The following is an 18,034-nucleotide window of genomic DNA, read 5'->3' as shown; positions in this document are numbered from 1 at the left end:
AAATGTCCAATACAAGACTTTGCAATAGGGACAGTGAATTAAGTTGGCATTTTTAATGTAATTCAGGAGTCTTCAACCTTTTTCAGACTAAGAATCCCTTGGTGGAGAGAGTAGTGACCCGCTGTAGAAAACTGCTTTAAGCCTAACCTATAATGTATATTTATTGTTATATTTATTATTACGGTGTTCATACAGAGCCTGATAAAATAACATTTAGCAACCTTAACTTTGGCTGACATTAACTTAATGCTGCATTTTATTTAGCATGTATGAGATTTAAAAAAGCAAAAAAAAAAACAAAAAAAAAACACTGGGCTAGTTTTCATTTCTCCCGTAACAACCAAAAAAAATAAAATAAAATGCCGTACCAAAAAACAAACGAAACAAAAAAGCTGTACCAAAATTTCATAAAAACCTACTGCACATAAAGAATAAATTAAATCAATTCATAAATCCATGGTCATTACAGCGCAAAAACTTAAATTCTAAGGTTTAATTACAATAATTCAGACATTTAATACACATCTGCTGTAATTAAAATTTGAATATTAATTTGCTGATGCTCTGGTTTACTTTTATAGATTCAGTATAATTGAACACTTTTGGGTATAGAAAAAAGAAAAAAAAAAGCTTAACCAAAATCCTATTCTCAAACCTTATTTTAAATTCCAGAAATGTAAATAAATAAAGCCACAAGAACAAAAATAGTTTTTACAAACATTTATTCTTCTGTACATCTGACCAAGAGCACTTTAGATGATGCCGATCTGCAAGAAAAAAAAATTTATTCAGCAAGCATGCATTAAATTGATCAAAAGTGACAGTAAAGACCTTTATGTTACAAAATTATTCTATTTAAAATAAATTGATCAAAGAATCCAGACAATAAATTACAGTTTTTACCAACATAATAGGAAGCAAAAACTGTTTTCAACATAATATATTATATTAAGAACCATTATTATTAGAGCACCAATAATAATTGAGCACCAAATCAGCATGTTAGAATGATTTACAAAGAATCGTGTGACACTGAAGACTGATCAGCAGAGTAATGGCTAATGAAAATTCACTTTTGGCATCACAGGAAAACTGTTATTTTAAGTTGTAACAATATTTCACAAGATTAACATTTTATTGTATGTTTGATGAAATAATCAAATCACAGCCTTGGTGAGCATGAGAGACTTCTTTCAGAAGCATATAAAAACATGATTCCAAACGTTTGACTGTAGTGTAAGTAACGTATGAAATGACATCTTATGTGTTATTTCTGTTGTCCTCGATAGGGGAAAGTGTGAGAGATTTCTTTCTACGGGTTGCATCACTTACATTTGAGGCCACTGTATTATCTGAGCTGGAGAGGAACAAATCTAGACAAGCTAGAGATATTGTCAGTAAGTTCTTTCATTACATCAAAATATGGCTAATTCCTGACATTTTACTTTCATGTTTTACCCTAGGAATATTTCACCATGGTCATACAGAAAATGATATATGCATCTTTTCTACACAGAAATCTCTAACAACTGTGATGAAAAATTTAAGAAGAGGCAATCCAGCTGCTGTCTTTGACTAAAATTGTAACTTTCAAATGGCAATAGAAGTGTTTCCGGAATGATGTCCCATAATGCCCTGACACACATTTTTGAGTGGATGAAAAAATAATAGAGTACTTGGCCAGTGAGACGAGAATCTCAACAAGAATTCATCAGAAAGTGAAGTTTGGATTGTAATTAGAAGTGTATTAATAAATCCATGATATATTTCATGTTTCCTAGATATGAATTGGAAAGCATTTTTCTTTATCATCATTGTATTACATGTTTATTATACACTGCAATTGAGTTTCTCATGGACTATCAAATAACCAGGATCGAGTTAGTGACATGTTGTCCAAAAATATGTGAATTTTTGTCCCAAGCAATAACATAAAGCAGCTTAAATCTGTAAATCTGTCTATAAATACTTGGGTGTGATTTACTGGCATTTCAAGTCTATTACATAAAGCGATGCAAATCCCTGTAATTTGACGGTAATGAGTTCTGCCTTCACATTTGATTTTTGTCTTAGCAAACAGCAGTTTATGAGCAGAACACTTAAATTCACATTCAATGCCCTCCTGGTGGTTCTGAGTGGATCTTTTGTAAATACAGCCCTTGTTTTTCATTGCATCATGAGTTTCTCTAGCTAATATGATACATATGCCAGCACTCATGACCACAGGCTCTGCGCCGACTCCAGATTCCCACTGTGAGCTAAATGGAAGGATTGTTAAGACGTAAATGGAGAAGTACCACTTATGCAAAAATTGCGACGCTAAAATGAGCAGCTCAACAAATATCCCACTATAACAGAATTATATTGTGTGTGTGAAATGTCTGCTCAAGTCTTCAAGAGAGAATAAAGGCTAAAATCACAAAAAGGTGTCAAATTTAATTGTTAGTATTTTTGTCCACTAGTAGCTTTGTGGAAGCTGCTTGTGTCTCTTAAACAAAGGCATTCATATTATTTAGTCATATCTTACAATCAGTCTGAAATTAATTACCTAAGGTCTGAAGCTTGAAGACGAACACCATTCTTTACTAACTGAAATCAGTATAGACTGTTAAGAAACAGATGTTTAAAACAAATAAAAACACGAATCAGAAAGGTTTCATTTGGACAACTTTATCAAAGGAAAGAAATGGATGTCAGCAGTGAAATACACAGAACAGAATGCTTTAGACACTGAGCTCACTTCCCATCCTGACCTAAAGGCATAGTTTAGCCTCAATGCTAAAAGAACACATGATCATGTCATTAACACTTCCACAGAACTTGAAATATTCACTATACTGGTTGTGGGGGAGGGAATCATAACTATGTTTGCTGTGAAAATATTGTCACAGTATAAGGAGTCTGTTCATAAAGTTCACTTTGCTTAAATGTAACAATTTCGGTCTGTAGCAATACACGGGATTGTACATGAAGAAAAGACACTGTTAAAAACAGCATGTGTACAAACACCTTGAAGCCTGGCCCAGCAAAGATACATTCACAAACACAAACAGCCCCCAAAGTGAAAAAGCAAAAAAACTGATCAGAGGTCTCAGTATCTTTTAGCACATTAGTTCAGTTTACTTGTATAAGCACATTATGAAAAGTGATATCTGATTCTGAACTCTGAGAACTCAAAGACGACCTTAAAAACATCATTCTTCAAGGTTTTGAATTTAAAATGCATATTCTGATCACTGTAATGATCACAAAAAACAGGACATTTACAGGATCGCTTTTAAAGTCACATACTTCATTTTTAGCTGATAAATGAGTTGCTAAATAGATTAACAAAGCTTCCCAGTGCTTAATTCTTTGCGTAACAGCTCAACAGAACACAGATTTCGAAACATTACAGTGCTCTGGTTCATACTGAAACAGGGTTTTATTTAAATGTTTAAGCCAGATACAAAAAGAAAAGCTCTCTGAGTGGGTCTGAACTAATGATCTTACGCTGATTGAATACCAGCTCCCATGGGCACAAATCATGCAACGTCTTACACTTTAAGCCATTCCTTTTAAATTTAGTTAAAAAACTGAAATGAAAAAGGGGGTGCATTATGCTCGTACTTAAAAAAAAGAAAAGAAAACAAAAACCCTCGTGACAAACGTTTATTGCAGGTCCATTTCCTAAATCTGTTTGTCGTCACCACATTTCAAATGTTTGTCTTTGTATCAGTAGCTCTGAATGACTCAAAGAAATGCTTCTAGCAGCGAAAGAGCAAAAGACGGAGGGTGAGAGATGGGATGTGTATGGATTGGGTTTTATACGAGATGTCTGAACACCCCCTTCCCTACTCCTATCGGTCCATCTCGTCCAAGAGGGGAGTGGCATCTCCGCCGATGGACATGGGCGTGCTCTCGATCATGGGGCTGGGTGAAGGTCGGGGCGTCATGCGGGGTGTCTTTTGCTTCCGCCGCTCAGCTTCTTTCTCCTGCAGCCACTGTTCAGCCATCTTACCCCAATCCACGGCGGTGTGGGAACTTGTCCTGCAGGGAACACAGATGGAGTTTTAGTACTTTGGTCTGTAATGGATTATGTACCACAAGTCATAATAATAGAAACCACACAAAAAAACAAGACTAAAGAAGAAGAAAAAACATGAACATTTGTGACTAGGCATATGACGGTATCAAATGTTCATGTTGCGATTAACTGCTAATGCTTTTATCACGGTATACGCTATTGAAATTTAGTTGCAAAAAGTGTTGTCAAAGTATTACAGGTTTAATAACTATTTTCTTATAACAAAAAAGAACTGAACATTTACATACAATAAAAGTAACACACAAAAAAGTATAAAGTAAAAAATTTCACAGAGACTAAAAGTGCAAAAGATTTATAAAGACCAATAAGCAACACTTTACAATAAGATCTCATTAGTTAACCTTAGTTAATGCATTAACATTAATAATGAGCAATAGCTACATTTGCTACAGAAGTTATTAATCTGTTTAAAAATACAACGGTTAGTTCATTAAATGACAGTTGCAACTTTTAATTTAATAACGTGTTATTAAATATTGAAATTACCTAAGATTAATGAATGTTTAGTATTAAAACAAAGTATATCAATTATACAACAAAAAATAAAGAAAGAATTTACATGGTATCTGCAGGATTTTTAAAAGGGACTTTGGTGTGACCAAACAATAAAGAATCAACACATTTTCAAATAATATCCAGGGCATGTTGTAATCCAGATTAAAATGTAAAAAAAAGTTTGAAAATAAATAGCCTATTAAGTCTAAGTATTTGGCGCTGTGATGAACGCTGCGAATACAAAAATCTGAATGGCTATTTAAACCATTTAAATATGTTTTAATAAGCAGCAGCTGCTTTGTTTATGAGGTTTCCGGAGAAACGGCTGCATTTCTGCTGTTCAACACCATCTGCTGTCAGAGAGTAAATGTGTGCTTTCATTCAGCATGAACGAATATCGTAATGATTTTTGGCATAAACGAAAAATCGATCATTTTGACCTGTACAATGTATTTTTGGTTATTGCTACTAATATACCCGTGCTACTTATGACTGGTTTTGTGGTGCAGGGTCACATTTGTGAAGGAACAGATGCATCAAATACCACTCATTCAAATGAAAATGTTTATAGCATTGAATTCACACACAGAAAATTCATCATGTGACATGGTTTTGCATTTTCAATAAAGCAGAGGCAGCACTCACTTGGGCTGTGGTGTCCGCACTCTCGATGACGAGGACGATGGCGTGGAGGACGAATGCTGATGGTGCCCGTGTGAGGATTGTGGGGTGCTGCTGGGATACTGGGGTGTGGTCATGGCCTGCTGCTGGCCAGGTGTGGTGTAAGAGTAGCTGGGCGTCATCATGGGCGTGGCCATCGGCTGCTGGGGCGTTGCGAAGACCTTGAAAAAACAGGAAAGGAAGGAATGTGAAATATTAGCGGGCCTGGTTTTGATTCAATGAGTTAGATAGGTGACTGAGTGCATAGGTGCAGGTTTCGTACATGATAAGCGCTGCTGCTACCGCCACCTCCTGCACTGCTGCCGCCACTGTAACCATACTGACTGGAGGCCCACTGGGCCGGTGTCGTGTTGGGATTCTGGCCCTGGCCTGTAACCGCTGCTATGGCACTGAACATCTGGGATGTCATGTTTCGCGGGAGAGCGTTGACGGCTCGAGTCAAGTCTGAGAGTGAGGGGACAGATTTGGGTTTTAAAAATACATTACTTCATAAAAAATAAAAAAATTCCTGTTGTTGTCAGGGAAGACATCAGCATTTCTGACATACCAGCAATGTTGATGTTGGCAGGTGTGGCGTTCACTGATGCTGGTGTTCTCGTTCTGCTGCTGGTTGGTGTGACGCCTTTAGAGAGACAACAAAAACATTACATTACAAGGAAAAATTAGAATGCTAGGCCAGAGCTGGAGTGCAGATAGAGACTACTAACCTGGCACAGGATCCTGGTAGTGGTCCTTGAACCAGCGGAAAAGACCATTGACTGTAGGGAACATCTGAGAGCGATACCTAAAGCCATCTGGAGTGATGGTTACATACTCTATCCTATAAAACAAAACACAAAAGGCAAACATTTACAAATGCATGATATATATGGGAGTTGTGCCCTGCTTTGGTAGGGTAATGAGTGCTACCTTGGCTTCCCTCTAGGTTGGTAACCGAGCAGAAATTTGCCTGGCAGGTCTCTACAAGCTGAAACAAAGTAGGGGATGAATGTCGGCTTCTCTTTTTTGGTCCTTACGAGAAGCTCCTCCATTTTCTGTACAAAGGCAAGAAAGGATAAATGTACAACTGTAAAATGTATAGGGACCACTTAATCTATAATAAAAAAAACAAAAAGTAGAAATCAAGATAAAGAGAAAAGGAAAAAGTGTACGTCCTCAGAATGATAACACACCTTCCTATCACCTCCATTGCACTCATGGAAGTATTTGTGGCTGAGCAGATCTCGTGCAAATGCAGCCATGGGCTGGACATACCTGGCTGTGATTTCATCCAGATCCTCAAACTCCTGTGGACAACCACAACTATTATTAGATTTCTAGTAAAAAAATGCTGTTCTTTTAAATTGTCTATTAATCAAAGAATCTCAAAAATGCATGGTTTTCATACGAATATTATGCAGCATAACAATTTTCATAACAAAATGTACCAAATGAGCATATTAGAATGATTTTTGAAGGATCATGTGACACTGAAGACTTGCGTAATGATGCTGAAAATTCAGCTTTACATCACGGTTATATTTAAAAATAAATATGAACAAAAGTCATTTAAAATACTTGTAACAATATTTCACAATATTGCCATTTTTTTAATAAATGCAGCCAAAAACACTTAAAAAAAAAGAAAAAAAAAAGGCCCAAAACTTTTGAACAATAGTTTGGGATCATGTGACACTGAAGACTTGCGTAATGATGCTGAAAATTCAGCTTTACATCACGGTTACATTTAAAAATAAATATGAACACAAAAGTCATTTAAAATACTTGTAACAATATTTCACAATATTGCCATTTTTTTAATAAATGCAGCCAAAAACACTTAAGAAAAAAGAAAAAAAAAAAGGCCCAAAACTTTTGAACAATAGTTTGTGACAACAACAGCTCACCTCATTGTTGATCCAAAGAGTATGTCCAAGGCTAAACGCATTCTCTTTACCCTCCTCACGGACGTCTACATGCTGATAGATCCCATCAGCCACCTTCCATGTGACCGTCAGGTGGTTCTCCCCTTTACTGCTGGGCCGAATCACCACATCACCTTGGTCCATGGATTCCATCATCTTCTCCGCTTGTTTGAAGTTGATGTTGTGGAAGGACGGGTGAGCGATTACTCGCTTAATGTAAGCTGAAGACAGAAAACAAAAGTCATGTCACTTGAAAAAGGTGATAAAATTAATGTTTTCAAAAAAGATTTGGTCAATACTGACTGGTTCTCTGCTGTTTCTTCTTTTGCTCCTCTTCCTGTTTCACATCATCTGTCTCAGCATCAAAATCATAGTAGGTATCTTTGGGAAGCTTCCATTCATTGTTCTTGTCACTTAGGTCAGATGTTCTACAAGTGAGATCCACGTTGAACTTCTCGATGTCAATCTTCATGATGCGGCAGTGCACGGTCATGCCAACCTAACAGCAGATAACCAGACAAAAGTCAGTCTGTAAACAGAACATTTTCAAATTTCCATATCTTTTGTAAGGCTACATATTTGGGGTGTATATTGTTTATAAATGAATGCCAGATAGAGTATAGAAAGGAAATATGAGATTTGCTCACCTTGACTCTCTCCTCAGGATGCTTCACCACCTTGTCACTAAGAAACTTTGTCGGTATGAAGCCTGTGACAGCGTTATCTAACCTAGTTCTCACTCCGATGGCTTGACCAGGGCAGGAGCCGCTGTCAAAGTGATTCCACACCTAAGAAAACAACGATATAAGTCAATTTGCTTGTGTGCTTAAGATAAAAAGGTAACAGAACTAATTCCCACCTCACTGAGCTCAGGGAAGTTGTCCTGCTGGCAAAATGGACACTGCCAGAGACCCGTCTCATCATTACGGATGGCCTGGTCATAACTCTCACCTTGTGGCCGTCTGTGAGCAATGCCAGTCACCACACATGTGATCAGTTTGCCTATATGTGCACAGAGATATAGGAAAATATTACCAACAGTATCAAGACTGAAACAAATGAGGGAGCACCACAAATATCACAGAATACTTGAAAAGATGTATCTGTAGGTTTATAACTATAGATTATTCTTTGATCTTTTTAAAATATCTAAAAACGATCAGGTATTATTTACCAATAAAGAAGGTCTCAGGAGTCTCCTTGGTGAGCAGGTTAAAGACCTCCTCCGTGTTGGGAGGCCTGTACGGGGCTCTCAAATCTTTATATCTACAGCTGAGCTCCGCTCGGATGTCATACAGTGTAATTCCCTTATTACCATAACCCTGAAAGAAAGAAACAATAAATAACACAAGCTCACAGGAAAAACGGTTTAGTTAAGTCAAGTACCGCTTGTGTCCTGATTTGCTGCTTTTGATAAATGCCTCTGCTAACAAAATTTATGCAAGTGAATTATGCAACATTATGACAAAGCTGACCTGTCTCTCCAGCTCCTCAGCGAAGGCATCCAGATCCAGGTCCTTGAGCCTCTCTGGGTTCTCAAGGATCTCCTCTAGCGCTCCGGCTGGGTTGGCATCTTCTGCTGACTCGTCGTACTCTAGAGCATCCACTGCCATTTTACGTGCCCACTCATACGTTTCAGGGTGCACTCGAGAACCGTCCAAGACCTCGATATAGGAGTCAGTGCTGCAGAATGAAAGAACACATTATTTTGTTATAGCTTCAGGCTGTACGCAGCATAATTCAAAGTGAACTGCAGGCCATTCACTCACAAACATTGCATACAGCATCTTACCTGTCTCCAAGAGAGGCAGTGTCGATCTTGATGAAGCCAGCACAGTTAATGAAGACTTTGGGTCCCATATGGCACATGGTGACCAACTGGGTTCGATTCTCTAACCTAGTGTTGTTCTGTTTAAGAATCTGAGGAACATTGGAAAGGTGCAGATGATGAGCTAAACATCATAGAAACTCAACCCATTAGCTAGACTAACAGAGGGACTTTACTTAGGTGGAAAAACAACATGAATATCAAATGTGAGAATAGTGATATATATATATTTTTAGAAGATCTCACCTTGAGCAGGTGTGAGCCTTTTCTAGATCCGAGGCCACAGATGTACTGGACCAGGCTCTGGGTGTAAGGGTGAGCAATGGCCCGGTTCACATCCACACCAACCTCATTCACCCGGTTTATGAACTCACAGTAAAGAGCGCCCAGCAACTCCTCTTTCACTACATGCTCCTGAGGAACGTTTAAAAACATAATACACAAGAAGTTATTTACAAATGACCTTCATCTCAAGCCTGTTTAAAAAAAATTAGCAGTCACTCAATTAGCAGCCACATACTAAGTGGAGAGATGTCAGTGACTCAGTGTTGATACTGTTAACTCAAATTAAAAACTGGGTTCCATAAATTACTTAAGGCAAGTTACTGAAGCACTAAAATAACTCAATTTAAAACAAACAAAAACAAATGATTCAAAATAGGAATAAATAAATGGCTATAATAAATAATACTTTTAAAAATAACACATTGCAAGGCGGAATTTCACACAAATACATGGAGAAAAATCAAAGGTATTTAAACGTAAACGGCAAAAGGGATGCAGGAATGTGCTTGTACCTGCAGGGGATGCAGTTTCAAACACAGGATGTCCTCATCGCTGCTGCAGACTTGAGCAAACTCCACTAGGGGGTCCTGAATTTTGCGAGCCACAGACACAGCCTGCCGAAGCAGAGGTGGATAGTCCCTGAAATCCGCCTAGAGAGGAGCAATATGCGAAAGAAATATTAGAAAAGGCACATAGCCTTCAACAAGGGTTTATGGGTAAAATGTATGTTTTTATCTCATTGCACTGACCTCAGACTTCTTGCTGTTCATATAAAGCATAGCCAGCTCATTGTCCACCAGCTCCACTCCCACAGCAGGCAGAGAGGAGTCCTGCTCCAGCTCACTGATGGTGCGCTTGATGTCCTCCATCACCATATGAGCATCACTACACACATCCAAATAAAAGCATAAACATGTGGGGGTCCAACATGCATATGGAATATTTAAATGCAAAAACAAAATATTGAACACACCGATTCTCCCCAGCAACAGCAACAACATGTGGCTTCTTACTAAGGAGGAATTTCTTGAGGTTTTCAATATCTTGAAGCTATGGAAATACAACAATCAAATGTTTCAAAAGTGTCAATATTGATGGAAACTGGAATTAACAACTGAATAGTAAATCTCCCGCAGGGCTTCTGTTTCTTCACCTTTTTCTCTCTTTCATCCTCTCTCCATGCATTTCTCCTCTTCAGGAAATAAGGAAGCCTGAGGAAGTCCACAACCTCTCCTTCACCATTAAGGAGGGAGCAGAACACTGGTGTATCTCTATAAAAACACAAGCAAACACTTAACAGATGCCATTCAAATGTATGATAAGCTGAAAATTATGATGTTATGGCCAATAATATATAATGTTTAGGGCTGCAACTAATAATTATTTTGATAATCGATTAGTTGGTCGATTTTTTTTTCTCTCGATTGATCGGGTTAAAAAACAAAACAAAAACTTTATTTTATTGACAAAAAAACACTATTCCACATTCTGCCCAATGTCCTTCAAACAAATGTGCCAACTGAATGCTATGAAAACATACAGTGCTTAACAATTTATTAGACCACCTGCCATAATAAAGAGAAAACACATTTTAGGTATCTGTCAAAGTATTGTTTAAATCAAAAAATGTTGTTGTCATTTATTGGGCAAATAAACTTAAACAACTAAATAGTATTTATTCACATAAAAAAAGGTCTCCTATGCCCTTCATAACAGCTTGCATTCTTGCTGGCATGGTTATGTACTTTTTGACTGTAATTGGGAATCTGAAAAAAAACCCACTATAAAGCTCTCAGCCTTTCTTTCATAGATAAAAGCAATAATTATATTATAGCATTAGAAATAGCCTACTGCCGTTACAAAAGAGCTTACACATATTGGAGGACTAACCAATACAGAAAGCTAAAAAATGATTTTGGTAATCACCAGTACTGTTAGTTTAGAGCAGCAGTGGCACAAACCATAATTTGTTAAAAACCTTACATAAATATGTTTTAATACATTTAAGAACTGCATATAGTGAATAGTTTAAATCTCTGCATTAAAAATTTAAATAATAAAGATGAAAAAGACGAATAAAATCACAAACTCAGTTGTAACCAATAGGTAAGAGTAATGTTCTGCAGGAACACATTCACTTTATCCTGTAATGAAGCGTCTGATATTTATATTCAGACAATTACACGATGTTATCCCCTTACAGTTCCTACTCTTATAAAATACTCGCAATGCATGTTGACCTTTAAACCTCGATTTAACTTTCAACAACAGATATTTCAGCACAATGAATGTTTTTGCACTGATTATTAATTCTCTTTTTTCCGTCTGTCTGACGCGAGTGCACGCGTCCGCTGCTCATTCAGTAAAGATTAAAGGGGTCATATGATGCTATTTTAAAGATCATTATTTTGTGTAACAGAATATGTTGACATGCTTTAAAACACATTATTTTTCAAATACTGTACATTATTGTAGGTCCTCTATGCCCAGCCTCTCTCAAACACGTCGTTTTCAACCTTTGACTGACCTTTGAGCTCAGTCTGCTCTGATTGGCCAGCTGACCCAGTGCATTGTGATTGGCCGAACACCACAAGCACGTGTCGGAAATGTAACGATGATCGCGAGCGTCAGCTTTCAAAGTAAATATCAAGACAGTTAATAATGTCGTTAGTTTTACCATCAGTTCAACAGAGTCGCGTGACAAACACAGTGATGATGCAGTACACAAGGCGGTTAAGACAGCTGACGTGCAATGATTTCTGACAGGCAGTTCACTCTCCTGTGATGTGACCCTGTTCCCCTCACACACACACACACAACACGTTACTCTGCGCTGCGCAAAACTCAGCATTTGAACAGTCAATACAAATACTTAAACTAATAACAAAACATACTTACAGTCGCTGATTCAGAAGCGCCAAACTGTCATAGCAAAGTCGGAATTTACTAAATTTTTATTTTATTTTTTTAAGAAATAGCCTTTGTACTCTTCTAGGTTCAAAAAACTGTCGTCCATAAAATGCGTTGTACAAATTCGAACATCTGGGTTGTGCTGTTTTGTTGTAAATGAATCTTAACCAATGATTCCTAATTGCATCTACTTACGGAAGGCCAAATGAAGTGCTTTTGCTTTCACACCGAAACACAGCATCTCCCTGACATGGCTGCATCAACACTACTGCTGTTCCTGAAACCACGCCTTCTTTCTTTGCGTGCACATTTGGGCGGCATTATGCTAATATTTCCACACAGTGATGTAGATATGTGGGGGCGTGTTAGAACGAGCCGTTTTAGGTAGGCGTGGTTGACTCTTAACTTTTATAAAGAATATCTCTTTGGATTTGAGACTTTAGTCTTTGCAACTTTACAGATCTTCTTTATGCACCAAGAGCTTGTAACACTCCAAAGAGAAAGGAAAACTTGAAATCACATCATATGACCCCTTTAAGACTGTTAGGACGGACCTTTTTGCAAAAATGGAAATGCTCGCGTGAATTTGTGACATTTATACATAAGGATATGACCGTAAATTGAAAGTTTTTGCACTGAGGACACACACGCATCATCTGCCAAAGCATCTGACAGGGCAAGCCATTCCGCTAATGCATTAGCTTAAAGCTTAAAATAAAGAATTCTCATGTTTTGGTCAGTTTGGATCACGTAGCATCTCATTCTGTTTCCTCCACTATTTTTAGATGCATTTTGTCCACAAAAATGCATAATTCAGTGCTGTAATTTGACGCAACCAGCTGAAGTTGGATGTGCACTGTGGGCAGACCCAACTAATCGATAATGAGAATCGTTGTTGATGATTTTCATAATCGATAATAATCGATTTTATCGATTAGTTGTTGCTGCCCTAATAAAGTTATACATTTTATAATACAGGAGAAATTGAATTAAATTGAGATTCACTTTAAGTCAGCATTAAATTACCTAATATAAAAATTAAATATTCAATAATATTGGGTTTTATTGTGCATCCCTATTCACAATCATTTAGAATATATTCGCTCCCTCAGAACAAAAATGTACCTGCCGGAAGCAAATGCCACCCCAAGTACACGGATACCCTTTCCTTGTGACTCATCCATGAGGTCATCGTCCTCCTCTACCTGCTGATCAGGCCGATAAGGAGCCACCTTCAACCAATTATACAGCTTCTTGCAACAAGACTACCAAAAACACAAGAAACTCAAATCAACTTATTATAGACCACAGTTTGGTACTGAAAGCACTTGCAAATGGAATATAATACACATGCAATTAATGTGGCACCTTAATAATATTGTCCTTGGCTTCAGCAACAAGCTTGTTTTTCAGTTCCTTGGCCATCTGAGGATAAAGGAACTGCTGCAAGGAACGTTCAATAGCAAGAGTTCTCTGCTTGTTCCATTCCTGCACCTGGTGACTGAACTCATCCCTGTAGTAGAACTGCTTAATCTCATCAAAGTAGGTCTGATCTCCTCCGTACCTGTAGATAAGGCAAACAGTACTGATCTGTACCTCTTGTATACAATCCTTAACAACTCAATTCAGGTTTTGATCTAAAGATAAATTTTCAGGACACAACTATACCCTTTGACTCCCACAAGGTCAATGCAGATGTCTATGGCGAGCAGGCCTTCCTCCTCAGCAAGGCACATCTTCAAGAACTGATCTCCATTGAGCTCCTTCACAGGCTTGTTCTTCAGGTACTTGAAGGAATAGGCATAGTGCGCTTCATCCACATCCTAGGAAACATAACGGATATTAGCTGATGTGGAATTACTGATGAATGAGCAAACAATGCAGTCACTGGCACATTAGTTCAGTCTGGGTTTGAATAGGACGACAAGTTTACTACGGTAATACTGTAGCACAGCAAAAACTATGCCTACAACACACACCTACATAATATCAACTGAACATTCTAGCTAAAGCTTTAACACAACAGAGCTCTGCTGGGGTGGGAAGGTTGCTTTTCTGATAATACCCTTTCCTTGATGAATATGGTTAAGTGAAAGCAGAAGATAAGCAAAAACACAACAGTAAATAAAATATTTGTATAATACATAATGGTCACTTCCTACATACTAGAAGGTATGTCTGCAACTCCTAAATTAACACTAAGTACCAACCTTCTTGCCCTTCTTAGTTGGCTTGATGTTAATCTTGGCCCTCTCCTGGAAGGTCTGTCTGAGTACGTGCCTAACCAAAGGTTCACGGGCAATCTGCATGGCCACCATGTAGCGAGCGCCTTCCAGAACAGCCTCCGGGGTGTTAAATTGGCTATGAAAAAATTTGAGTTATGAATAAATATGAAAACTGCTATGATCTTCCAATAAGCAGTGGGTAAAAGACATGCATACAGAAGTAATTTTAATAACAATTTCAAGTTTGCAATGATGCATTACCTGCATACATAGTCCTTAGCCAGCTCCAAAGGCTCTGCAGGAAACTGCTCGGTTTCATGCCTCTGATAACTGTCTCGCAAGTTTTCTCCAAACTGCTCTGGGGTCAGACCAAACTTCTTGGCAAGACCGTCTAATAAAAAAAAGGGGTCACCATATGCCATAATTTTACAAGAAAAGTGTATGTATGAATTCATCACTTTCATGGAGTTACACTGTAGTTATGTACAATATCAGTTACATTGTTAAAAATATCTCTGACACAAAATGTTAGTATAAATGCAATCAATATATTGCTGTAAGTTTATATTCTAAAGTACTATACATTTTTTGCCAGGGAATATGTTTGGCACATTTGACTCTGCCAGCATAAATAAATAAAATAAAAAATACACATCGTCTTATTTTTGTGCGAGATGTACAAACCAAGGCCTGTGCTCTGACAGATGCTGTACATATCTCTACGGGAAGCTTGTTTTAGATCTGGACCCTTTTGCTCCTCTTCTTCCTCTTCCTCCTCTTCTGCCTCTTCCCCTAGCAGTACAAAAACAGTTTTAGTCTAATGCATGGTTGACCATTATTTGATAAAATTGTGCAAAGGAAACACAGTTGTACCATCTTCCTCTGACACTTCCTTGATCTTTTTCAGTTTCTTTTTGTTGCCCTTGGCTGCATTCTGCATCTTAGGAATGTCTCGGCCATAGTAGAGCAGGAAGTGGTTGTAGACATCTCCCAGCTCATCAAGAGACTGGACGTCTTTCAGTCTGTGAAAGCAGAAAGGAGGTGTGATTACTGTGGACAAAGCATAAAATATTAGAACGTTCATTAGGTTTGTACTCGTACCTCTCCATATCACTAGTGTCTAGAGGACGAGTTGAGTCGGCCAGTGGCTTGTCAGGGTCAGCGGAGATCTGCTCAAACTGATAAGACTGCATCCTCTGGAAAAGACGTGTCAGGTTCTGCTTCCTGGTCTTCAGCTGAGTCCACTGAGGAGGACAGCCATAATTAATTTCTATATTACCAAAGAAAAGCAGCAACCGCACTGCATTCAGAGAACATTTTGACTAGCCCTTACCTTCTCATCCCACTGCCACACCTTCCACAGATCATTAATGTTCAGCTCTGGTTCCACATACTCCTTCCTGTAGAATGCAATGAAGGGAACCTGTAAGATGGAAGAGAGAGGAGTTAAAACCAGATGATCAGTCGGTCGAGTTTATTACACCCTGTTTTTTCCCTATGACTATACCTCAAAGTGTTGGTTCCTCATGAAGTTCAAAGCTTCTTTGATTTTAGCAATAGTACTGGGGCCCTTTCTGCTGAAATTAGTGGCTGTCCCACGATCTAGGTAGTCTGTGCTCTCCTGCAATGCAAATCAAAACAAAACAAATAATATTAGAACGTTCATTAGGTTTGTACTCGTACCTCTCCATATCACTAGTGTCTAGAGGACGAGTTGAGTCGGCCAGTGGCTTGTCAGGGTCAGCGGAGATCTGCTCAAACTGATAAGACTGCATCCTCTGGAAAAGACGTGTCAGGTTCTGCTTCCTGGTCTTCAGCTGAGTCCACTGAGGAGGACAGCCATAATTAATTTCTATATTACCAAAGAAAAGCAGCAACCGCACTGCATTCAGAGAACATTTTGACTAGCCCTTACCTTCTCATCCCACTGCCACACCTTCCACAGATCATTAATGTTCAGCTCTGGTTCCACATACTCCTTCCTGTAGAATGCAATGAAGGGAACCTGTAAGATGGAAGAGAGAGGAGTTAAAACCAGATGATCAGTCGGTCGAGTTTATTACACCCTGTTTTTTCCCTATGACTATACCTCAAAGTGTTGGTTCCTCATGAAGTTCAAAGCTTCTTTGATTTTAGCAATAGTACTGGGGCCCTTTCTGCTGAAATTAGTGGTTGTCCCACGATCTAGGTAGTCTGTGCTCTCCTGCAATGCAAATCAAAACAAAACAAATACGCATCAAAGTTAGCTTAGTGCCATGACAATATGCTAACAAATGTCATGTTATACAAATACTCCATTCACACCTGCATGGAGATAGTTGGTGTGGAGAAGGCATTCCTGTAAATCCATTCAGCTTCTTCCTCCAGTTCATCATCCTCAGCAGGCTTTACAGGGATGGCCCTCAACTGCAAATGACAAGAGGTTATGAAATATCCTCATTTCCATCCATGAAAGGAAACACACTGGTAGAGGGCATGCAGAAGTGTCAGGTATCCTTCACATTGGACAGCATACTGCAAATGAAAGATATATTGTATATAAAGGCCAACACTGCTCCATACCTGGAATCTTTCTGGCATGTCTGTAGAGCGGATCTCATTGTCCTGATCAGTCATGTGGCTGCTCTCCAGCTCACTGGGCTCATAGATCTCAAATATGCTACGGCGGCCAACTCTTCTCTTGGTCTGCTTCTTTGGCCGATCCCATGACTCATCATCCTGATCCTCCTCTTCCTCTTCCGCATGATCATATGCCTCAGTGTCGAACTCGGCAAAGTCAAAGTCACCACCGAATATCTCTTGAGCTTCTTGCAAGGCACTAAAATGTCAGAAAAGGAGCAACATTAGAGATAAGAAAGTCATGGGTTGAAGGCCATTTCTGTCAGTGCTTTAGTCCTTCATACCACACAGAGAAGTCTATATTTTCATGAGCAAACCACTGCTTTACTGTTTACATCACTTACGCATCAGTGTAGCCAGAGAATTTCTTTCCCTTCTTTTTAGTGATGGGCTGCCCATCATCATCCACAATGAAATCATCAATATCTAGCAAATATTGAAAAGAAAAAAAAAAACATCAAAATTCCAAAGAATTATAAAATATTAATTAAAATCCATGATGAATAGGGTAAACATCTTTCCTACCAGATTCCTCATCATCTTCCCCCTCTTCGTCATCTCTTGGGTGAAGTGTGTCCACAGCCTCTCCGTCCTCCACCTCTCCATCTCCGTCACCATCCCCAGTGAAGATCTCATCAGCGATCAGGTCTTTCTCATCATCTTCCCCCTCATCATCCATGGTTTTCACACGCGAGTATTTCTTTTTCTGAACATATTTTTTTCAGTTCAAAACTGTTTAACTAGTATCAGTTAAATTAATATAAATTCTGTAATTTAGCACAGGCTGGAAGTTTGGTGACTCACCCTTCTCTTCACTTTTACTCCTAAATTCTCCTCGATGAGGTCCAGATCATCATCATCAAGATAGTCATCATAACCTGACATATACAAAGACACATTTTTTTATGAAAACAAACGCAATACAGAAACCAGTATTTCAGTTATCTGAAGATAACAGGATTAGAAAGTAGAATTTAAATGTCATAATAATACTACCGGT

General features: G+C 38.4%; 2 protein-coding genes across 4 annotated transcripts in view; one reads left to right on the top strand and one right to left on the bottom strand.

The window, feature by feature from the left end:
- rab34b (RAB34, member RAS oncogene family b) overlaps positions 1–2,405 on the top strand; it is a 4,629-nt gene extending 2,224 nt beyond the window's left edge. For 2 of the 3 annotated variants that reach the window (XM_016228842.1, XM_016228840.1), the window contains 2 exons: positions 1,290–1,397; positions 1,517–2,405. In XM_016228842.1, coding sequence (XP_016084328.1) covers positions 1,290–1,397; positions 1,517–1,575 — 167 coding nt within the window. In that variant the 3' untranslated portion in view covers positions 1,576–2,405. The remainder of the gene's footprint in view (positions 1–1,289; positions 1,398–1,516) is intronic. The other variant, XM_016228841.1, reaches the window with a different exon arrangement.
- Positions 2,406–2,654: 249 nt separating this feature from the next.
- Positions 2,655–17,919, bottom strand: LOC107603297 (transcription elongation factor SPT6-like). Its single transcript, XM_016296055.1, has 35 exons — positions 17,839–17,919; positions 17,560–17,740; positions 17,379–17,460; positions 16,978–17,233; positions 16,720–16,821; positions 16,505–16,618; positions 16,331–16,420; positions 16,099–16,241; positions 15,289–15,437; positions 15,100–15,207; positions 14,677–14,806; positions 14,401–14,551; positions 14,256–14,261; positions 13,859–14,013; positions 13,559–13,754; positions 13,316–13,455; positions 10,434–10,551; positions 10,254–10,330; positions 10,030–10,165; positions 9,793–9,930; positions 9,242–9,409; positions 8,960–9,087; positions 8,643–8,850; positions 8,342–8,489; positions 8,027–8,169; positions 7,815–7,955; positions 7,471–7,666; positions 7,150–7,388; positions 6,436–6,549; positions 6,173–6,297; positions 5,971–6,083; positions 5,811–5,885; positions 5,526–5,707; positions 5,228–5,424; positions 2,655–4,029 (listed from the first exon to the last, which is right to left on the bottom strand). Exons 1-35 carry the CDS (start codon positions 17,917–17,919, stop codon positions 3,840–3,842), a joined length of 4,920 nt encoding a protein of 1,639 aa, XP_016151541.1. The 3' UTR covers positions 2,655–3,839.
- Between the last annotated feature and the right edge of the window lie 115 nt (positions 17,920–18,034).

Source organism: Sinocyclocheilus grahami, unplaced genomic scaffold (assembly GCF_001515645.1).
Source record: "Sinocyclocheilus grahami isolate Dianchi unplaced genomic scaffold, SAMN03320097.WGS_v1.1 scaffold344.1, whole genome shotgun sequence".
NCBI lineage: Eukaryota > Metazoa > Chordata > Actinopteri > Cypriniformes > Cyprinidae > Sinocyclocheilus > Sinocyclocheilus grahami.
This window is presented reverse-complemented; position numbering and strand designations above follow the sequence as displayed.